We start from the raw sequence: 23,268 nt of genomic DNA, 5'->3' as shown, positions 1-23,268 counted from the left end.
TCGCATTTGTAAAAGGTACCAGCTCCTTGTATATTTGCCATATCGGCCTTTGCTCTGACGTGGTCAAACCTCTCTTCGTAACTCTGGTTCCGTTGAGGGTAGACAATGATACACCCTGAGATCAGCAGCCAAATCGCCCAACTTTTACAAAGGCAGGAACAGATAATTAGCCTTTAGTTTCCTGTGACAGAAGTTGGCACATGTAAAACTGGCTTCTGGAAGCCGCGCGTTCAGAGCGCCGCTGCTTGTTGACTCTCATGTTGGCCTCTTTTCTTCCCGGTGCAGACGCACAGGTCTGATTGTCCCAAGTGTTTATAATCCGCCAAGGAGCTCATGAAGTCTTCTTGGTACAGTCTGTCGTCTAGCAGGTTAGTCCTACCCTAGTAACGAATGTGAGACTATGCGGGTATCCCCAGAGGGAAGTCTATTAGGGTCTTTTACAATGCTACGGTCTTCACCCCGTGGCACTATTTTACAGCCCACATATACTGCAGACTGTAAACTCTAGGCTTACGGCGGGGTTGCAGGTTCCACAGTATACACTGTGTGGGAAAAACATAGCTATTGGCAACCCCTCACTATCAGCCCCAGAACCTTAAAGTAGATACTGGGTGAGGGAAGCAGCACGGCTATCGGCAGCCCCTCACTATCAGGGCTACCAGACCAGCACGGAGCCTTCGGATGGCTAGGCTGTTGGGAATGCAAATGAAGCAGAAACAACGGAGTTGCATAAGTGACAATGAGCTACTATGAGCGCCAGCACAGGGAAGCAGTTGCTGTCCCCTCAGTCAAGTGTGCCTGTTGCATTATGAGCCAACTGACTCATAGCGAAGTACACAAGATGGCTGAGACTAGGAAGCCAGACAAAAGAAGGACCTTTCTCTGCCTGCTGGACATTGGGGGCAGCAAGCCGCGAAAAAGGAAACCTGTCACATGAAATCGAAGTCTACGAATTCTTCCTTTGGATCGGCGGTTAGAAGCAGCCAGCAGAACAAACCGACAACGCTGAGTGCAATAGAAAACGCCTTCAGAAGCGAAAGAGCACCGCTCACGGGCCTGCCTTCTGTCGCCGTGCAACTTGAGCCGTATCCACGGGCTGCAGTGAGTGCTGCGTCTTTATCACGAGGGTGTACACTGCCCAGGCTCGAACGAGCAGCGGCTGAGCTCCTGCGTAGATATGGTTTCGTATTTTGCTGCTTTTGTTGCCTCTGGGTTGTGGATCCTGCACTGACACGCTCCAGCAAGCCCTCCGGTGTGAGAGCCGCAGCTGCGCCGCTGCCTCTGTTGAGGGATCCGCGGCAAGCCAAGAATGGGGCCTTCACTGGAGGCTCCCTGCCAGCCAGCATATCCGAAAAGTCTTGTCTGAACTGGCGGGCACTCCAGGAGTCGTAGGAGGTGTTCAGCAGCCGCCACAGACACACAATCAGCACCACAGCAAAGCGAAAACACCAGCCAACTCTACCCATCACGTGCCACAGATCCCCGCAGGGTGATAGCCAAACTGAAGCAAATGAGCCTCCGCCGAAGAAAGAAGAAGCTGCGCAAGGTCTCGTGTCGCCGCCAGGGGGCTCATGCCCAAATCCTCTGCCGCATATGTTGAGGCCACCGCCTCCTACGCTTGAGGCTTCTTCCTGCGGTTGGGGAGGTCGCGGCCAAGACCGCAGCTGCTCTTGCTGTGGCTGCTGCTGCTGACGAATTTGCTGCTGCTGCAGTTCCTGCTGTTGCTGCTGCTGACCTAGAGCCTGAATCGCGTAGGCAGGTGCTCCCTGTCCCTTTTGTTGACTCTTCTCTGTCATGTTCGAAAGTGCCGAGCCTCTGAAGAGCCCCTCAGCCAATGAGCGGCCTTCGCTGCTGCTGTTTTCTGCATTCTTTCGCGCAGAAAAGCCGTAGTCTTGGTTCGCCGCGTTATGCGCAGCAGCAGTAGCAGCAGCAGCGGCAGCAGCAGAGTTGAATCTCGAGCTAGTTGCCACTTCGCGCTCCCGGGTGCTGGTGGTCTCAGAAATGCAGGTAAAGAGGCCAGACCTTTCGAAAGACGCTGTGATCTGCGACAGCTCGCGCTGGTCAGAGGCGTCCAGCTGCAGCGTTCCATCATCAGCTTCGACCAAGTCTGCATGTGCGTTGCCGGCGCTGGTCAAGGGGTCTCGAACAGTCCAGCTGCTGCTGAGACTCCCCTGCTTCCTCTGCTGCTGCTGCTCTTGCGGCGGCGCGGCCACGGGAAGGAGGCTCGTGTGGCTTCGCCCAATGCTCCACGAACACACCGACCCCCCCGCCACGCTGCTGTTCTGGCGGCGCAAGCCAGCCACTACTCGATTTGCTGCTTCCCCCTCTTGCAGTGCAGGAGGGGCCCCCCGCCCCCGAGGCAGAGGGGGCCCTTGCCGCAGCGGAGCCAGCCGCGGCAGCGCATGCAGCGAAGCAGTTGAAGCCAGCTGGCCAGCAGCTCTGTAGGGGCTCTGGCTGCGGACGCGGGAACCAGAGGGGTTGTTGGGCGCATGGAGCTGGCGGGGGGTCTCAGCGGCCACGCCGTGGTCTGCCCCGCCTGCGTTTCTGCTGCGCTGGCGCGAGCTGCTGGTGGCCCTCATGTAGTTCCGCTGCGAGCGTTCAAGAGGCTGGGAGGCAAGAGAAGAAGAGGAGCGGCCCACTGACGGGGAGCGCGGGGTGTGAGTCCTCAGGTTTCCTGCAAACAGCCTCGTCTGCTGGTCAGCCCCGTATGCGCTGGGGCGCCGCAGCGGCGCGTTGTCGCTGAAGACGTTGCTGGTCCGCTGCTTCGCAGCAATGCTTTGGGCTAGCGCCCCGGCGGGCGTGGGCGGCAGCGGCATAGTCGGGCTTCCTGGAAACAAAAGGTGCAGGATATGAGCCAAGACCCATTGAAGTCACGCAACACGTCACTTCCTGGTTAAGGCTTCTTGAGCAGTCGCCGGGAAAAATAAATTGATGCAAAAAAAACAGATTGTGCAGCAGGGAGAGCTTCAGCTCACGCCGCGCTGGACCTCTCCGTGAGGCTATCTGCCAAGGCTCTAGATATCCGCAGAAGCAATAAGACAAATGCTAAGTTACGAGTGGACTTTGAACGTGAGCAGGCCGTTGTGTAAACCATCGGGATGGAAACACGTGTGAGGCAGAGTGGAGGGCCGGTGCGAGGGGTCACAGCCAGGCATTTTCTGGCCTTTAGAAAAAACACCAAGTAGTGAACTAAAAGACGGGCCTAAATTTTATTGAGAGAGACATATTTATCAGATTGCTACGCACTGTTATTTTCAACGGGGCTGCGTGCCCTGGGCATTTTCTGGTGGGGTTGCAGAGTGTGTTCATGTCTTTTCCAAATGGGCAGCATACGCCCACGGCTGCATGACATCCATTGAATTTTATTTCAAAAAAGGACTTTTGAACAATTCACAAACGTCTTGACCGCTCAGCTTCCCGTCGCTACGCTGCACACTTGACGTTCACCGCAGAGGATGTCTTATTGACCAAAATGCAGCATCTGGCTTGCGTTCGCTTGTAGAAGATGGGGCGAGGTACACTTTAAAACGGCAGATGATGGCAAGGCTAATTCTGGCAAGGGTTTAAGGAATGTAGCTAGTGCCTAGTGCAACTACTACGCTTCGTATACTTACCACCCCCACGCTGACAGCGCAGTCTGTTAGGCTCCAGTCGTAGATGAAGAGCCACAAGTTGAAATCACGGCCAACAGATATCAACGCTGTACTACTTGACAAGCCTCTTTGTGTAGAGACGAAGTAGGATCTATTTAAACTTAATTAAACTTGAAGGGTCGGCTTCGACGTGGATTGGGTGAGACGACAGACGGGTCCGACTGGTTTACCCAGTCTTGTGCAAGTACAGTGCCCTACCCAATGTTATTGTGGTGCTAGCTTATAAACGAAGGTCTTATAGATACCTAGACGCCGCCGGACACACCACGGCTACGGATGGGCTCTTAAGTAGGTCGTCCTCTCCTCAGCCGCTTCAATGAGGATCCACGCTGGAGAACTGCAAGAAAAGCTTGGCGACACTACGCAATAAGGGGCAGCAGGGAGATCCAAGAGCTCCACTGAGCTGCACAGCATCACTGCAATGTCCTTCTTCAGCAACTCATTGCCGCCGACGCATTTTGTTCACGAGTGTACGCACCAGCAGCAGAAATGGTATCCTGCTGTGCCTAGGGACAACGAGCATATGATAATAGAAACTTTAAATCGAGCAATTGCCCTCATGGTCACACCACTTAGTTTCCACCGCTCGCAGCTCATTAGCCGGCTCGTTGAAGCTCGCCACCAGCGCGTTGGCAAGTCAGCTATCCTAGTAAGGTTTCTTTCCTATCACTCAGTCTGCTAAGCCGAAAGTTCACGTGAATGACAGCCTTATCAAGGTTTCTTTCTGACCACTCAGTCTGCCAAGCCGAAAATTTACTGTGTGCTTTGAGCATGGCGGCAATTGCTTGATTCACGGTTTCTATTCTCATATGTTAGGCGTTCCTGGGCATACATGGATACCACCGCGTTAGGACGTCTGCCACCGCATGAAGATTTCTTTCCGAACACTCAGTCTGCTAAGCCGAAAATTTACGTGAATGGCAAATAGTGCGACCTATCAGAAGTGTGAGCTGGCGAACAGATGGCTAACTGGAGGGGACTTTTGTACAATAGGCATACAGCGGGCTGGAGCAACAGGCATTACGCATGACGTAAATCCAGGCTGCGATGCAGTTACGCCCATAAGTGAAATGCAGGAGTGCAAAAATTCGTGCAAATTAGACAGGTAATTTTGCAACCATGTAGAGCCTGGATTAGCTTCATTGACCTGCAGCAAGGGCTTAATATGCCTTTGACAGAAATGAGCTCCAGGGCCAGCCTAGGGCTCTACGAATGCGGATAGTACCTTTAACTATCGGTTTGCATGCTAACACAACACAAAGCAGTCTCATGGTGCCCAAGCTGAGCTCCCACCAAATAAGAGAGTAGGTGGAAAACACGAACTGTGAGGTATTTGCTGGGATTCCCAACTACCGAAACTTTCCCCGTTTAGCTCCCGCTCAAGCGTCCTCATGACCATTTCATGTTTTTCCGTAGCAAGAGTCTAGTGAATGCCATTATCTGCGTGTGCTACGTGATATGCTTCACTCCATATGCAGTAGATAGCCAAGCTGCCCACCATGGTGTGGACAGAGTCCACGTGCTATCCAGTAGGAGTCTTGGAAGTCACTGCTACAAACCATGGCGGCAACTGCAGCAGGCAAAAATTGCGAATATTTGCTAAATACTGGAAGTTTCGTGCCCGTCACATCGTCTCAGTTTTGCTGTGGGCCTTTTGGAGATAGTATCGAAGATATTGAGGGGGGCAAAGTATTCTTTCACTCCGGGCTTACAAGGAAGCTTCCATCAGATTCGCATGGTAGTGACTTAGAAGACGCAATCCCATCCATTCGTGAACTCACTTTTATGCAACTCTACTTTTGCCTCCATCTTACGGTCCCACTGCCTATTGTGAAAGCATACCGATAAGCAGTTCGGACCTAGCAGTGGGCCTTGGCCTTTCCTGGCGCGTTTTGAGCACCTTTCCCACTAATTATTTTACGCTAATTTTCCGAAAATGCAAGTTTGCCGACAGAAATTCATCCAGTTGGTCTACTCTGCTGGGTCAGAAGGTATAGCACCCGCGGCTGGAGGCGAATGTATCACCAGGAGAGCTCAATAAAGCAGCCAAGTCCTGCAGTTCCTCAGTACCACCAAATATTGTTCCATGCACATGGAACCAGAGTCAGTCGAAGCTCCACACTGGCTTGTTAAACCCGCCAGGAAGGTTGCACTTTCGCCTCTGCGAGCCTACGCAGTGACTGGTTGGCTACGTAGCCCTTCATGTTCCTTACCATACGAAGTTCCGTTGGACACAGATGCCTTGGTTAAAGTAGAGGGCGCAGTGCTTCAAAAAACGGTACTGAATGAAGCTACAAGCCTATACTGAGGCGACGCCCATAATATCGAGCACGCTAGCAAACACGTACGGAACCAACAGGCGATTATCCAAAAGTTAAGCCTGTAGCGGCCGTAGACCTCCTAGGGCTCTAAAACTATTCAGATCTTAGCAGCACCTCGTGACTTACGATACCGCTTGAAACCTGATACTATGGGGAATGCCAGCTACACGTTGTTCCTGTGCACTATACTAACATCCAACGCACTAACACGAGTCCTTCAGGGCTTGCAGGTAGTGGTGAGGTATTATGAGATTATCATGGGCTTCGTTTTGAGGAGCCAGTTTGGAGACGCACCCAGCAAGGCCGCACAGCAATAAGTGAGACGGGCAAAGACACCCTGATTACCGCGACAAAACACCTGGAAGCTGAACAGCATACACTTTAAGCAACAAACCGCACAACTCCTTTTCAAATATTGAGTTGGCCCCGCAGTCACGAGATTTAGTGCAACAGCTTGCCGGGCCCCCTTGTGCTTCAGTTTCTGTAAGACGTAAGCGAAGCTAAGAAGCAACAGATGCGTTCATTATTGGCTGTTTCGTTAAGGATGCCGAAGATTGTCGTGGCTGTATTTAATGAAATAATGACGTTAATGTGACGTATTAAGGCTCCTTCTCTTTCCTTGCCCTCTGCATGCCTGTGTTAATACCAAGACTCAGAAGGAGCGCAACAGTCGCGCCTGCGTTCTTCTGTGGCGTGGGAAGCAGTACGATGCTTTGCATCGAATTCATCTGAAGTCTAATGTTGCACAATTCCCAGCGGTGAATTAATGATGTGATGGGGTAGAAGACTGCAATTGAGCGACATAATTGCGTCCGTCTCTGTTCCTTACCAGCAGTCGTTGTTGCCGTGGTCAGAGCCCAGGGTGACACATGCACGGGACTTTCTCTTTCACTTTTTGCGGATTTCCCGCCTCATGCAGGATGAGCTAGTTTTGCGAATTTTCGGTTTTCTGCCTTTTTTCCTCATCCACTGTCTCGCTGAAGCCAAGACCCCCACATCGCAAATGACTCATTGTCAGGAATGTATGTAGCGCCGCTGGAACTTGCAACATGCCTGCAGCCTGAAGACAGCTACGAGCCGCTGCTGAGTGTTGGGACACCTGTCTGGTGCGAGCGCGATCTAACAGCACTGCGATCTCGGCAGGGAAGGACAGTTCGCGCGTTGCTGATCCAGGGGCAGTGGACGCAAATCGGAGCGGTCAGCAGAGAACTCGACATTGACTTTCTTGGCTGGTAGAGAGCCCCGGCAGAGTTGCGCTGTTTAGTGGGAGGGGGAAACAGTCCAAAAGTAGTGGAAATGCCACGACTGCTAGCTCGACGCTGCATGGCTGCAGGCTCAAGGACTTGCCTTGTGCCTGTAGCGGTTCTGCTGAGCTTGTTGCCAACTGCTTCTATGGCTGCTTCATCGACTGTGAAGCCTTTCCAGTCAGGGGATGAGTTTCAGCAGGGCGATCCGCGCGTGCCACATTATAATTCATATCATGTGGTTGAGGACATAGAGGGCATTGATGGGCAGGTGAGTGCAGAGTGGTTGGACCTCCATGCTCATCTCCCACTTCTCAAATTGGCTTTACCAGCCACTTACATGAGCACCTTGACAGACGTCAACGTGCCGAAGTACGCAGGCAAAGTTGAGTCGCAGAACTTGGGTGTCGTCGACCAGCTGAAAGATGGTATTCGTCTCATTGATGTCCGGCTGTGGAGGGACGAAAGAGTTGCAGACCCATTGTCAGGATGGTTTACAGGTAGGGACGCGAGGAAAGCCCCAGACTGAGCACCTGCATACTTGCGGAGCCTGCTCATACACGTGCATACAACTTCGTTAGCCCGCAACCGTGCATCGCCACCCATGTTGTTGGAGTACATCGCACCGTATGCTCCTGGTGTTGTGAATCACAGTGCTACTGTATCGCACCCGTCGTAGGGCTGCGCAATAGCGATTTGAAATTGACTTCTGTGTAGTGTTGGGACGAACAGGCTGTGCTAGTATTAAGTCTAGACGTAGCTCTGCAGAAAAGCCCCAAGAGGTGTACCACGTTGTAAGTCTTCAGTACTCTTTGGATTTTGTGCAGAGGTGCCGTGGCGGCTGTTTGAAGACGCAGAACTTCTTAAAAGCCTCGCAAACAAGAAGACTATAGGAACTCTCTCAGCGGCTGAGGCGGAGGCTTTGAACGTTCACAGTCGGACGGATCTGGTGGAGGGTTTATTCAAGCCTGTTTTGCAATTTCTGCGCAAGTCAAGGACAGAGGTTGCAGTGGTTGTATTCTCGGCAGTCAACGGGAACACACACACCAAACGCAATGCGATCGTGAAGGGTTCAGAGCTCGGAGAGTCTCTCGCCCATGCAGAGAAGCAGCTAGAGTCGTTTTTGCAAAGTGGAGGGCCTTACAGCGACAACGAGCATGATGTGGAGCCCCAGAACCAACCCGCAGCTCCTAGTGTTGTGCGGGTTGGGCCACATTCGGCTTATTACAGCCCATTGCTGGATAGTTTTGTTAAAAAGAGCGTTACATTTAACCATTTTGCGGAGATCACGGAGCTAATCGACAAGTTCTGGGGTGCTCTGCTGCCTCACCATTCGGATACATTTGTGGGAGCGGACGAGCAAATTCAGCCCATGCGGGATAGTCAAAAGGACCCAGAAGGTTTCAGGCAGTGGCAGCGAAGCCAAGGCGCAGCATTTCTTGCGAAGCCTGTTTCTGAATTGCGCGATGCAAAAGTGCGGCTTCTGTTGCTAGTAGACGACCCGCTGCTTGCGTGGTTCATTACAACGCAGTCGCAGCAGCAGGTGATAGCATTCGTGAAGGCGGATCATATGTATGACGTCTCCTACAAGTCCGAGTCGCATTTTGCGCCATGCGCTTCACCGCATACCGCTCGAAACGGTAAGTGTTCGTCGGAACAGCTAGTAGAGTTTTCCGTCACAGTTGAGCGGTATGCGTTTTGCTCTTACGAGATTTGCCATAATATCTGAGTATAGAATGTGCAGCCATTAGATGCAAGCTCGTCCGGTCACAGTGCGGTATGCTTCAGGAAAGCCTTCAACCAGCCGCGTCAGCAGTTGGCCAGTCTGCCGGAGTTTGTGCAACACGGTGGGGCCGAAGGAGTGTTCGGCATGGTCATGGAAGCCCGACGAATCCTCACAAAGCTTACAGTCTGTACACAGCCGTCGTGAAGGCGACTTGGGTAGCTTGTGGGACGAGAGGGCGGATGAGGAGCTAGGAAAATGCGAGCTGTTTACAACGCCACTCGTTGAACTATCTTTTGAAGCTATTACTCAGGGAGCAGATTGTCCCAACGAAGACCTGATGACCTCTGAGCTTCCGTGGGATACGATGTCGGTTGTGGGTGACCTGTTGCTTTCAGTTCTTCCACTTGTACATGTGGAGGCACCTCCAAGCGTTCGCCGACATAGCATGCGAAAAATGACAAACGTGAAGTTTGGGTTTGACTCGCGAGTTTGCATGCTCACAACAGGGTCCCCGAGCGGCCACGAGACGAAGTATGGCATTTCACAGAAACTGATTCGCGTCATTTTTGCTCCGCCAACACCGCAGATCCGCATAGAGGCATCGCAAAGGCCGGCTTATAGCCAGAGGAGCGATGTGGTGAGGAGATTCAATTCTGCGCTGGCAGACTACGTACTTCTTCTCCTGTCGAGGTACCGTATCCTCGAAAGAGATCTAGTTGTGAGCAGGCCCATTAACGCTATTCAGATTTCCAAGTATCACAGTGTCAGAAGCCGCCTGGAGCCATTTGCGGCTGCGACCTTCTTTGAGCACATAGCAATTTTGAACCCTTCTGGATTGATCGGCGCCAACCTGATGGCGTTTCCGGTGAGTCAGTCACAGCGCCTAGGCTTTGCACCATCTTGAAGTGCGTTGCGTTGGGTAGCCTGGATGCTCTGTTTAGCTACGGTCCAATGTTGCGTTAATGTTGGGACTTGCGCATCGTGTGGTGCAGGAGGGTGGCTATGGATTTCCGTGGACGGATCCAGCAGCCGAGACAACTACTAAAGCTGTGGAGCCACCGCAAAGCGGGCCCTACGTGACGATGTGGTTGTGCTTCATCGGAATAATTACTGCAGTATCTGTTTGCGTTTTCATCGCCACGCTTTGGTGCCCCTGCCATTTAGCCGGCTTCTTGCGGAAGGTCTGCCGTCGGCGTGCGACAGCGACTGGCCCATCAGCAGGTTCAGGTGGCGTGGTCAGTTTATCGAACGTTAACTCTTCTGGAACCGCTGCATGAGCAGCTAGGGGATTTACTTTTATGACAGCGGGCTGCACATTGATGATGATCTGCAGCCTGTGGAGGGTCTCACCTAGATGCAGAGCAGTTTGAACATGAATTCCTGCGTAATAAGTGAATGGGCTCTTTGTAAGCGGCAGCTGCGGAGAAGGCATGAAGAGCACCATTGCTTAACAATCTTAGCTTGCGTGGGCTGTAAGCATTGCCAGCGATTTTTGTATGCCATGGTAGTGCGCGTGCCCCAGACAGCAGTTGCAGCAAAGATACGTGTACATGCATCGCTGCTGTGGTGTGCATCGTTGCACCACGCACTACAGAAAGCGTAGAGCAAATACAGGTGCTCGACTAGATGCTTGAGGGCGTCGCTACTTTTGTGGCAACATGGCGGCGAGGCTGCACGGTGATTTTTCTTCGGCACTCACGTGACCTTGCGTGCAAGTTTCTGAGCATGCGAAGGAAAGGGTCTGGTAGATAGCAATTCGGCAACAAGCTTCCGCAGGCGGAATTTTCACCGTTTGGCGGACTAAGCATCTCCATTTTCCTGGCCTCCCACGTACTTTAGTGCGGGAGATGCAGTTCCCTCGACACAGAAGTAGATTGGATATTGCATGACATTGCTCGTAGGATTAGAGTGCTGTTTTGCTGCCGATTCGACGGATTTGTATGTATATCAATGTCCTGGCTGACAGGCATGTACGTGATGCATTTGATACAACTCAGCAGGGTGGCTTTCCTCTTTTTGATGTGATAGAGAGTGCCCGCAGCTGCTCTCAGCAGTGGCAGGTGTGCGGGACCAACATGAGTTGCCCTGTTGCTGACGCAGGAAAAGTGCTCTTGTACGCTTAATTATAGAAGCACTGCATATGGTGTTGAGTTCCTCAAGCACGGCAAATTTTGACCATTGGTGGGCTGACATTAGCATTTGTTTGCTTTGAGGATTTGAGCATCTTGTCGAGCCAGTGCCAGCAGCCTGTTTAGAGCTTGTTACCATCGGCAAGGGCATGGACAGAATCCCAGTTTACACTGCTCATTGGCATAAGGGAAGAATTTCACCGCCTCTCTTCTTGAGGGCTCCAGCTCTTAACTCATTCGCATATTGCAGAGATGTTGCATGACGAATGAGCAACTAATGGCTTTTTATTCACAAGAGCTTTACTTGACAGTGGTGACGAATGGATCTGAGTCCCCGGAGGCAACCGCTCTGGTTCATACAAAGGATGGCACCTGTATGTGGGACGTGTTGAGACAGGGGAGCCAGATGCTCTAATAACATGTGAAAGCAGCAGTCTATATTGCAGTTATCCTAGAATGTGGCCTGTAAATATTTCTTAATCAGCAGTGTAGACATTCCTGAAGTAGCTGTGCTCTACTGGTTGGTGTTATGAGGAGATGTTGCAGTCTGCCTTGCAGGATAGATGTGGACGTCGCCCAACATAGCATATTTCTGGTGAGACACTTGTGTTAGAAGCCGGGCAATCTAATATGAGCGTCACTCCATTAGTGGATTAGCCACACCCAAATAGCTACGATGGTGTCGTCAGGGTAGCAGTGTAGATTCGCAGGACGCTCGGTCGAAACGGCGGGACCTTCTGAAGGCTTGCTCAATGCAACGCCACGGCTAGTGACTCCAATTAAGCATTTTCGAGGACCCGTATTGCTGCTCTAGGTGTTTGTGACCTTAACAGTCAGGTTTCATTTTTCTTGCGCTTTGTGCTATTGGTTCGAGCTGAGGTACAGTTCTATTGATTCGAGCAAGTATGAACTGTAGAGAAGAGCAAAATTTTAATGACAGCAAACATGAGGTTTGAAATAAACGAAAACACTGAAGCATGTAACTAGCAAGACGAGTTTCATTATTGGAAAATGTAGCGGCATCCTGTGACCAATGTATTAGTATGGTGTGGGGTGAGTTGGTTGACGCAATTGATGAAAAATATCTGCAACCAACAGGTATTTCTTTGTTGCTGATGATCAACCCGCTGACAATCACCCATGATTGGTGGCCCTTTGTAAGGAGATTCGCCGTTCTACATCATGCTACCACACGTTAGTGGTCAGATTAGAGAGCACTTAGAAAAGAGTTCTAGAAACGTAAATGGGTGCTGTATACGTGGAACCCCACAATGCCAGTAAAACACAGGCGTGACATAATGCTGCACGTTAGCTATATTGAAAGGGGAGACCGCTAATCGAGCGGTCTCCTTCAATGCAAAGCATTTATATGGTGTGCATTGAAAATTTGATGTGCCCTCTATATGGCACGTTGTAGAGCGAAAGCAAAGCAGACTCTCCTACGAGGAGACACGCGCGGCAAACAGGGTCACTTTGCGTTCCACCTCAACCTTGACATTAACTCAACGAGACGCCAAAGAGGCATCTCTAATGAGTGATGAAATGCCAGAGGCACACTAATGTTATTGGCATTCCACATACTCGTGGTGCTATTTCAGTGCTGCGGAATCCTGGGCGCAGACGGGATGCCCGTCACTTGACGCGCGCCCGGCATTAAATTTGCGCATTGAGATGATTGCTTCTCCGAATGTGCCATTCTTTGTTAACAAAGCCTACTTTCCTAAAGGAATACTGGGAGAGTTACGGCAAATGCCGCCCAAAGTCGCAGCACGGAACAGGGCGCTATGTTGGTTCGCCCTCCTCGGTGTAGTCTTGGCCTTATCTAACGGCAGTGTTTGCGTCCACTCCTCGAGTAAGCGAATGGCCTCTATGGGATAAGATATCATCAGATAGCCCGTAGTGATACTCTGAGCCGCATCATTACCGCTATGGTGCTTGCCTTGCTGGACACAGTCCTTGCAGTAGGCGCTGGGCAGCCGAGTTTCAGTCGATCGAGAGTTGAGCAACACCAAAACCACGTACCTATTCCTGTCTTCCTGAAGAGCTCTTCAGTCTGTGCAGAGCCGAATGCAGCTAAGCAACTAATATTAGCCGCCACAGATAGACAACTGGGTACGCAGCTGCAAACCGAAAACTGTAGATCCCCCACGCTCGTGGACCCCTGCTTCATATCATCGAGCTAGCCCCACAGCTTCGCAAGAACTGCTTCGTAGTGCATCTGCCTTCACTTTCAGGCCTGCCTCCTTGGGCGTGCGACGGGAAGGAAGGTTTCGTACAGCAATGCGGGAAGTGCGTAGCAGACTCCCAGTGTGAGAGCGGTTTATTCTGCTGCCCCACTCTTAGAGTTTGCATGCGCACTCGATCAGACCGATGCCGCAAACCTTACAACGTGTGCAGGAGCACTTACAGAATGCGCAGGCCTGAGTACGCAGATGAGATCACTTGGGCAAGGGAGTGTGAAGGTCCAGGCCTTGTAGAATGGATGACATGCCCATAACCTGGGGACCCATGCAGTACATTCTCGGCACAAAAGCCGAGGCTTTTTAGCAAACTGTAATTCTCCCCCTGCGGCCTCTGAAACGAGGCATTAGAGCCTCTATCCTTCTGAGCTTCCTTAAAGGCAAACGGGTCCACTTTAGAACTTTAAAGTCGGAAGCGTTCGCATTTGAACCAAACATTCAGGCGCCCTTATTACCTGTAGGTGACTTGTAAAACTGCCCTAATTTGTTGAAAAGATGTACAAACTTGTGGCAGCCCTAGTAAGAATGCTTTAAATAAAGTTGGAGTTCAAGTCTGCCAGTTGCGAAGCTGATTCCCTATGTGCCGGTAGAGTAACATCTAAAGGAGCTCTGTAGCCGTCTGAGCAACCTAAAAAAATGGTTACAGGCCGTCGAAACTGGCATTCCTGAAGAGAAAAAGGCTCTACGTCCTATATGTACGCAACTGCCAAGCGCCCAGCTCTTCTCGCGTTCCTCAAGTGGCCAAGAAACAACCACGTGCCACAATAGCAAGCTTCGGAAACAACGATCCTATTCAGTCGATTAAAAATTTAAACCTTTACCACTCCCCACCGTATTTCCCAGTGCCACCGTAGCGGGACCCCGAAGTCAAATAGTCCTTGCCCGTCGAGCCCTGAGTTTGCCTTTTCTGGCTTTCTAACTTCGGGCACTGTCCAATACGATGGCCCAAACCGCCGCAATATGCACAGCCTCTAACACCTCCAATTTCCTAAGGAGCACAGACACAGTCGCATCCCAGTTTGAAAGAAACCTCGGGCCCCGCATGTCGGCATGCAACCATTTCAAAAGAAATTGAATTGATCAATTCGGCTACAGATACTTGGTCCGGAAACCCCATACCTTCAGATTCAAGCCCCTGCTATCTAGAGCATCCAAGAATGGAGGAATTCTTTGGCCAGCCTCGATCAGAAGAGCTTTAAGATCTAGCAAAACTGTCTCCTCGGAGTTTTTGTTTATGAAGGTTGTCGCTACTCCTGTACGGCCGCATCTGCCCGTTCGCCCGATTCTGTGTACGTAGTTCTCGATTTCTTTCGGCATATCAAAGTTGATCACATGCTGAATTGCAGGAAAGTCGAGCCCTTTCGATGCAACATCTGTTCCGACAAGTACGTCCTTTCGACCCTCTCTGCACGTGCGAATAGATCATAATGCACATTTCCACAAGTAGTCGTGCCCGGCTTGCAGCTCAGTCGGTCTCGACTAACAGCTTATCAATCCCTACAACAATTAAACTAAAGACATTAGAGTTGCTGTCATCCTGTGCGCACTAAAGAGCGTTAGCTGACATGCTCTGAACACAATCAGTGAGACCGCTGGCTAGCGCAACGCACTTAAACAGGCGAATAGCCTCGCTGCGTTCTTCCTGCGCAAGACCGCCGTGAATTGCTACCGCTTCCACTCCCTTCAAAAGCAGATATTCCTGGATGTCATCCACGTCCTTTTTGTTCTCACAGAAAACCAAAGCTGGGGGCTCTGTTTTTTGCAAGCAGTGCAAAAGGTAAGGAAGCTTATTTTCTTGTTTCACGTACTCAACCTCCTGAATGACATCCAAGTTTGCAGCTCCTGCATGCAAAGACAAGAAACTGGACAAGTGGCCACAAATATAACGTAGACGGGAAAAAATAAGGGCAAGAAAAATTTGAATCACCATTGGAAATCGAATCAGCTGCAAAGTGAGCAAGATTATGAATGAGTCCACTATACTCTCTCCGAGCCAGTCACAAACGCGAGCACATGCGGAGATGTGCATCCTGAACGCACCCGCCCTGCCAACGTTGACAACTATGGGATCAACAAGAGCAGATTTTGCAAATTCCTGGATCTTTCGAGGCATGGTGGCGGAGAATAGGAGCGTTTGCCTTTGGTGACCAAAACAATCAAGTACATTCCTAACCTCCTCTTCGAAGCCCATATCCACCATCCTGCAAAAAACACAGCATGCCTTAAGGTACTCCTAAAAATCTCCTACATTTCTTTTACGCCTTATTACAGCAATGTGAAAAAGCGCTCTCCCGAGCTGCAATTACCTATCTGCTTCATCAAATGCCAAATAACGACACTGGTTCAACCCCATGCGCCTCTTGTTAAGCATATCGGTGAGCCTCCCTGGGGTTGCCACCACGCAGTGAACACCATTACGTATGAATGTTGCCTGGATGAAAAAATCCAACAACGGGCAAGTGCAAAAGATAATAATGCCCCAATGCAGCTGCGGCTGCAGAATAAGCTATTCCCGGGCAGTCGTGCAACGCAAGACAAAAACCTTGCGATCGCTAGGTCTACAAGGAAGCTACAATAACCCCAAAATTAGCTGCTCTTCAAGTGGCCTGTCTATGAGAGCATGCACCTGTTCCTGCGTACTAACGCCTCCAATCATGCAGAGGCAGCGCAGCTGTGGATATCCACCTTCATGAAGAGCAGTGGCGAAAAAATTGACAACATCAGTTGTCTGGCTAGCCAGCTCCCGCGAGGGGCAAACCACCAGACCCCAAGGCCCTTCCCCTGAAGCGGGATCACGCACTCTCAGCTTGCAAAGGCTTACAGCTAAACATCCTAAAAATGACAAAGACGCTTCGTTGGATTGAATTAGCTATGAACAGCAATTGCAATGGCAAAATAAAGATTATGCAAAAGCCATATGCTGCATACACTGCGCGGAAACAATAAGGCTTGAGGCAAGAGTGTGCTGTGGCAATTCTTATTGAAAGCTCGCAGCATAAAAAACGTGTACCTCTACTGCTCCTTAAGCCTGCAAACCTAGTGCCTCCCCGATTTCGTACAGTGCGACGAAGAAATTCGCAGTACGAAAATTGATCAAACCCGCTTGCATAGTTGTGTTGCGCTATACGCTCCTCACCAGCGATATAGGGGGATCTCATCTCGGACTCCAAGGCCCCCATTAACATTGGCAGAGTGAATACAAGAGTCTTGCCACTACCCGTGAAAGCAATGCCAATCAAATCCCTTCCTTGCAGTAGTGCCGGTATGCCCTGAGGGCCTCGCACAGGCACATGATAATGCACCTGCCTAGGCTTGCAAAGTGCACATCATTTCTTGCTTAAACACAGTTCCTCAGTCCTACGAGAACGTTCTTTCATATTTACAAGATGGTAGCTCATGAAGTTTCTTCCCCACAGAACTGAGCTGCATTTCTTTGATCGAGTCCCTCACTTGCATCTGAATTTGGGTAGGCGCAGTGATGTTTTTCTTTTTCAAGGCATCCAGAATCGGTTGCGGAAAGCACATATCTTTGAAGTTTCGGAATGGCGGTGGAACGTCAGTCCCGTTAACGTCAACAAAAAAGCGCTCCCGAACTTCTTGTGCTTCCGCTTCCGTCATTTCACGGTACTTTGAAGGCATTGTCCAAGAAGTGGCCATTCTCTTGGAATAGACAATTCCCTTGGCTCGCTCTCTAACGCCTTGTAGTGGGGCTCCCAGTGACTTCGATACCTGCATTTCGCAAGGGCACACCATCAAAAACAGAACTTATGCACGCACGTGCGAGCTCCCAGTCGTACTGTTCCTAACCAACTCACGCTTAAGCGGCATATGAATAACAGTGACAGATTCGGGCTAATATGTAAGCTTTGTTCCTGCCTGTTCGAGGATACGCTGCTCTTCTTCCTCAATTTCCTGCACAACATCCTTTTTGTTCTTTTCTGCTTCTTGACGCAACTTCCGGCTCGTAGCAAGGAGCGTTTTCCTAAAGTCAAGGCGGGCTTTTGAAATGGCTGCACACAACAGGCGCTCTCAGGCCATTGATTGTCTGCATTTATGCGGTCTGCTCATTCCACTAAAAGTCTGCTCACAGCAGCGACAGATCAAGCGCAACTATTGCCTCACTACTAACCTGCTTCTTTCTGCTTCGCTTCCCTCTGTTTGGCCTCTTCATCTTGTTCAGATCCACTAAGACCCGGTGCCCCCTCCTCCACCTCCAAATGAGCATTAAGTGCCTGTAATTGCTTTTTCAAAAGCTTCTCGCGTATTGCTTTACGTTTCTTAAGCGGGACGTACTCCGTAGCCCCTGCAGCCTCTGTCTCCTCCAGCAGCTGCTGTAACAGGGAAGCATCTTCTTCTATTTGAGCTCGTACTCGTTTGCTAGCTGCGGCTCCCGCAGTGGAGTCTCCAGCGTCCTGATGATCTGCCACAACGGCAGGAGTATGCAAGGCATCTGCAGTACTTGCGTCCTCTCCACGAGAAGAGGTGGGCGCCGCGGTTGACGTTGTCGCACTAGCATGGTTCTCCACGGTCCCCATAGTAGAAGAGCCGAGGCAGTGAGGTGGAACAGCTGATCCCCTCACAGCCTCGTCTTCAGCTACCAATAGATTAAGGCACTTCGATAGGCAGCGTTGTGCGACAGTAGCACTTTCTCCCGAAGGGAACTTCACTGATAAGCCTGGTCACTTGACTTAAGGCTGAAGTAACAAATAAAAACCAGCCTAAAAGGAGCTCCACAAGACTCATTAGCGGGCGACGCAGCAAAGGCAGTTGATCTGCTCGGTCTGTGTATGAAGGCAGAGATGCTGCCTTTGCTCAGTATCCGTGAGTAATTGCACAGTGATCTTTAGATAAACGATAGGGCGCTTATGCATGAGCGCCTCGTAACTTATTTTCCATGTCCCATTCTTAGCTTCAGTGCATGCAAGCCCCAAGTAATGCAGTATCCGTCGAGGCGTAAGGTCCACAGAATAATGTGTCGGGGTTCTCCTACACAGCAAAACGATACGCGCAAAGCCATAATTTCATGCTGATTTAGCTCATGATAAGAAATTTACGTTAACAAAGCCATGCATTGCTGCCACTAGAAGGCGTGGTGCGAAATGAAGGTGAGTTGCAGATGGATGGTGTTGGATGTTGGGTGTTGAGGGGAGTAATTCCTTCCACCGGATGCCCTTCCACTGTTGAAATACAGTCCTGATTGATTAGCTGGTTTTCAACTGACACGCAGCACAATACTGGGAACCCGAGCAATGGTCAGTTCCATCCGTGCAAGTAACACTTCTCACCCTCAGTACTCTAGGCAATTCGCTCCCTAGCTCCTCTACCATTGTTCACTGTTCCTTTAAGCCACCACTGCATCTTTAGTTTCTGCGTAGGTTTCAAGCTGCTTGAATATGAAGGTAACGTCTTTTTCCACGGTTCCTCAGCGAGATGCCCAATGTCCGTAAACGAAAGGTGTCGTCCTGTGGCTCACCACTTTTACTATCCTTTGTGGCAGCTAGCGAGAATAATGTAAGCTATGGTTTGTCTTTTCTCCATTGCGGGTTCGATGGCGGATGCTTCGGAGCTATCTACTTCTGCATTGGTGGATGACTGGAGCGCAATGGACTTTGCTTGGTGCAGGAATCCTCATAGACTATCTATCTCAGCATAAGCCTCCTCGATGACGAAGTTACAGGCGAGATTAACGCCAACGAGGGAAAAAACAGCATGGTGTGTATTGGGTTAAACAGGAGAAAAGCTCAGCTTGAGCAATTGCTTTCCTAGACCTATGGGCGGTATCGCATGAAGGCCAAAGTGCCAAGGCCATTGGTGAAGTCTGCAGTTTCGAGTTTGCACGGACTAGTCCTTTTGTGTCACCTGTCCCTAGAAACTGTCAAAATCCTCTTATTTGTCAGCGAGGATCTGCTACACTGGAACCTCTCTTACCAGCAGCCCCATTAAAATAATCGACTGCGCACCAAAGGAGGCGAAAGAGAGTACACGCCAACAGTTAAAATTCCACTGTCACAATGCACGCCTATGATGAGGTCCGGGAAAAGCAGACTGGCTCTCCTCGCCAAACGCCGCCATTTTCAAATGTCTCAGTGAGTTGTAAACAAAATGCTCACACATTCCTTTGAAGGCAGTCATGTCCAATCAATTCCATTAATAGGTTCTGGCCAGCTACTTTTATTACAGCATATTCAGTAACTCAGGTATACATTCGGCAAAAATCTTGCTCTGCGTATCATAGATAAGAGACGGCCGTAAGAATATCAAACAGTTTGGACCGGCCTGAGCAACTAAGTTTGGACCTTTCGAACTATCGTTGGAAATGTCTGCTGACTCTGAATATTTGTACCCTACTGTGAACAAATATCCAGACAACTTTTAAGTAGCTAAAATATAAAACAAAAATGCCGCTGTGGGCTCAGCCCTTGGCTTCGCTCTTTCAGGATTTGGTTGAGTGCTACTTCTGCTTTAGGTCCTAACGGTCTCTTCTTAAGCAAGTGCACAAGTGCTACGTTGGAGCATGTTCATGCGTTAATCATAATCGTCTGATGCTGCAACTTTCCACACTGTCAGACAGCCAGGGGTCATTTCAGTATCTTTGGTATATTTTTGCTGTTATATGACGGAGGTTTCTTCTGCCAAGTTCTGAAATACCATTAAGGCTAGCCGAGAAGACACAGATTGCTCAGAGACATGTCCACTTTTCTGGACAACCTAGAAAGAAAATATGAAGCTAAAACACAAAAAGTAGCTGCGTACTATAGGAAGGGCACTAACTTTTCCAGCATATAAAACGCGCATGACGTACTATGAGAAGCTAGCATGAAAGAAACGTCGGATGACAGGCTGGCCACAAACAGTGGCTTGCTCCTCTTTGAGTTACTGTGTACAAGAGGATCTAAGGGAGAAGACGCTATGGCAGAGACGGGCTGCGCAGGTCTGAGAACCACCTGAAACAGCAAGGGACACACAAGGCGTCGAAAGCCCAAGTGGCTTGCTGAATTGTAGGCGAGGATGGCTTCCAGTTGAGAAACGCACGCGCGGCACTGCCATGTGCAGCATGGTCCACTGAAGAAGTTATTTTAAGTAAATATCCGTACCGAGGGTGCTTTGGGGAAAGGGAGTTTTAGCGTACGGGCCCCGATAGAGTACACTGGACTTGGATCCAGAATGTTGTGCCTGCCAGCAGCCGTTTCAGAAGCAGCTTTGGTTGGCTGCAGCAGCGAAGCTGAAAGAACAGCAGTTCGTGCTACCTCAAACTAGGAGGAGGACGGAATGGCCGTTGAGGCTCTCCGCCAGAGGAAGCACCACTCTGGCTGGCAGGACTGTGTGCAATTCGCTGTATGCTTTTGGCTACATTTTTGAAAAGCAGCAAATTCGTTTAGCTGTATTTCCTATGTCTAATCAGATTTGCAATATTACGTCCTGTTGAACCTGTTGAACCGGCAGAGTGGCAGTGTCAAGGTAGGGGTTCAGGGTTGCTTGTCACCGCATAGGTAATTAGGCTAAATCCGAAGAAAATACATCACTTTGAAAATCGCTTGGGACCACAAATTGTTTTGCGATAATGTGCTAATGAACTGATGGCTGCCGTTGCTTCCCTCTCTAAAAGCATTCGGAGGGGTGAGAAACATGAGGAATCGCTGGCTTCGACATCCCTCCAATCGTCACGCACAGCTGGCATTTAGTCAAAAGCATTGTGAGCACAATTTATATACTATCGAAGTAATTATAGCTGCCCGTATTGAAGCGCACGCCTCGTAGCAGTTCCAGCGACCATAGTGGTTAGCAACCTAGTAGTTAGGGTTTCTCTGTGCCCAAATTTGGAACAACTCCCTGAACATTTGTCAGTGTGAAGGGTTCAGAGCTTCTCTACAGCAACTTTGTTTTGCCTGGACCAAAAAACGCCAAGACCAAAATGCAGCAATGGGCCAACTCCTGTGAAAGACAAGCTAGAGCAATTCAGAAACAAGCAGAAAGGATTCGCAACTTGGGCCATAGCTCGATTAAACTTGGACAGAAGGGAGCTAACCATAGAAAATGACTCACTAGACCATCATACATTTTCAATGTGAACCTGTCCCAAAAACCCTTGGGGTAAATGAGCAACTGCTCACAGAAATACAGACTACCTACTTAGGTGCAAATTTGCACGTATGAGGAAGGATCTGACCACCGATGAATGCCACTAATGCTTCCGCATCACTCTCGAGCTTGGATTATTTGCCTTGTTCTCTGACGTAACGAAAGCCTAGCATGAATAAGAAGGCAAAGTTTACAAGCTGGCATTTGCCGAAACAAGTGGACATCGGACCGAAATAAGCATGAACAACCAGGTGCACTAAATATTACCACTCTAAAACCTGTGTACTCTGTTGAAAGCGAAATGCACAAAGTGCACGCACAAGATGCAAGCACATTTTCGTTTTTCTCTTCAAGGCTAGTGAAGCTCCTACACTAGAACCGCAACATAAGAAGTTCCAGGAGCACTTAGGGAGCCTTCTCCAATTTATTCAGCGCAGTATTGCATGCAAGAGGAATAAGCTTAACGGCTGAGACACGCAAATGCAAGGCGCAAGCTTCCCCCAATAGACTGGGACACCTGCAGGCCAAAATGAATAGAGGCATCGAGTACACAAGCTATCTTTGGCAGGGCAAATACTAGAGCGTATTGAAAGCATACAGAAAATGATGGGACAGGTTACCGTTTTGTCTTTCGTATAGATACTTGTTGTCTACACTTCGGGAGCCTGATCAATTCACACATTGGCCACAGGATGAGTCATTATGAGTCATTACGTGGGCAAGCCCTGCGTAACTAAGAAGAGAAGCCAAGAGGAAAAAAGCTTGCTTGAATTGCTGTAACACCTGCGAAATGTAGCAGCCTCAAAAAGAATTCATGAGACAGTGACAAAGTTATACATAGTTTATTTCTCTCTGTGCATTCGCGGAATCATATCAGTTGACTTGCTAAGTGCATACCAGACAATAAAACAGGACTCCAGGCGCTACCGGAAAAAGCATTCGCCAGTGCTCAAGTTTGATTCGAGTGGGCACCTCTCTCTCTGGATCTGTGGTATCCTAGTTTGTTTTTAGAACGGCCTGCCCTTGAAGGTGCAGGGCCTACATTTCATCAGTGCGGGCAGCTCAGTATTTAAGACAACTCTTTAAAAAGGAAGCTTAAAGCTCTAATGCCAAATATGGCCAATTGAATGACACGATGTATGTTGCGAGACATCGACAGTCAACCGTACGCTTTTTTCACCGGATAAAGAACGAATTCGCTCCATAATAAAGCGACACAAATACGTATTTCAACGATTTGCCCATTCATGCATGGCAGAGTCGATTTTTAAGGAGATAGGCAAGCCCTCCACTCAGATCGAGTAGCGGCTCTGTAAAGACTAAAAGTTTGAGGAGAAAAAGGCAGCAGATATCACATTAGCAAACATGGAACGCAGCAGGTAACATTTTTAGAGAGCTCCAAGGCAAGAGCTGATGGCTGAGGGAGCTGAGAAGTAATAGTCAACAGAGAGCAATAAACAGGCAAAAATTAAAAGCATCCAAAAGAAGGACATAAAGTACAAGAAACAGAGGATGACGGGAAAGGCAGGTTTATCGTTGCCTATGTTATTAGTTTTGAATTTCCTCCACGGGACGCGCACTTAGAAGTTCACGCAAGGCAGCCACGTTCAGACTGGGACCTACGTTAAGCCAGGATTAGAGAGGCTTACTGCCCCTTAGTGAGCGAAACTGGTAGGCTATACGTTGCCCCTTACAAGTATCTACAAGCATATCTAGCTCAGTCGGTGAGTAAGTGTGCTCTTGTTTCTCCGTTTGTGCACGCTCCGATTTTTCATGTAGTTCGCTGCATCTTGCACTTTGCTAGAAAGCCAGCGCTCTTGAGCGCTGGTTTTCTAGCAACACTCACACTAGTCTCAGTCAATGCGCTGAGAGTAGT

General features: G+C 49.7%; 4 protein-coding genes across 4 annotated transcripts; 2 read left to right on the top strand and 2 right to left on the bottom strand.

Annotated features, from left to right (window-relative positions):
- Positions 1 to 929: 929 nt before the first annotated feature.
- ETH_00005710 (uncharacterized protein) lies at positions 930 to 2,816 on the bottom strand (the record flags this gene model as incomplete). Its single annotated transcript, XM_013376278.1, has 1 exon — positions 930 to 2,816. One exon carries the CDS (start codon positions 2,814 to 2,816, stop codon positions 930 to 932), a length of 1,887 nt encoding a protein of 628 aa, XP_013231732.1.
- Positions 2,817 to 7,270: 4,454 nt separating this feature from the next.
- On the top strand, positions 7,271 to 10,221 carry ETH_00005705 (uncharacterized protein; the record flags this gene model as incomplete). The annotated part of the gene is made up of 4 exons (XM_013376277.1): positions 7,271 to 7,718; positions 8,046 to 8,858; positions 9,007 to 9,809; positions 9,937 to 10,221. 4 exons carry the CDS (start codon positions 7,271 to 7,273, stop codon positions 10,219 to 10,221), a joined length of 2,349 nt encoding a protein of 782 aa, XP_013231731.1.
- Positions 10,222 to 12,744: 2,523 nt separating this feature from the next.
- On the top strand, positions 12,745 to 13,570 carry ETH_00005700 (uncharacterized protein; the record flags this gene model as incomplete). Its single annotated transcript, XM_013376276.1, has 2 exons — positions 12,745 to 12,925; positions 13,308 to 13,570. The coding sequence occupies 2 exons, from the start codon at positions 12,745 to 12,747 to the stop codon at positions 13,568 to 13,570; spliced, it is 444 nt and encodes a 147-aa protein (XP_013231730.1).
- Positions 13,571 to 14,130: 560 nt separating this feature from the next.
- Positions 14,131 to 17,848, bottom strand: ETH_00005695 (DEAD/DEAH box helicase, putative; the record flags this gene model as incomplete). Its single annotated transcript, XM_013376275.1, has 10 exons — positions 14,131 to 14,301; positions 14,433 to 14,718; positions 14,924 to 15,155; positions 15,354 to 15,514; positions 15,620 to 15,744; positions 15,940 to 16,094; positions 16,450 to 16,582; positions 16,764 to 17,042; positions 17,190 to 17,323; positions 17,443 to 17,848. The coding sequence occupies 10 exons, from the start codon at positions 17,846 to 17,848 to the stop codon at positions 14,131 to 14,133; spliced, it is 2,082 nt and encodes a 693-aa protein (XP_013231729.1).
- Positions 17,849 to 23,268: the final 5,420 nt, after the last annotated feature.

The sequence above is a fragment of the Eimeria tenella genome, genomic scaffold, assembly GCF_000499545.2.
Source record: "Eimeria tenella Houghton genomic scaffold, Eth_scaff33, whole genome shotgun sequence".
Classification (NCBI taxonomy): domain Eukaryota; phylum Apicomplexa; class Conoidasida; order Eucoccidiorida; family Eimeriidae; genus Eimeria; species Eimeria tenella.
Note: the sequence above shows the minus strand (reverse complement) of the source record. Positions and strands in the feature narration are given on the sequence as shown.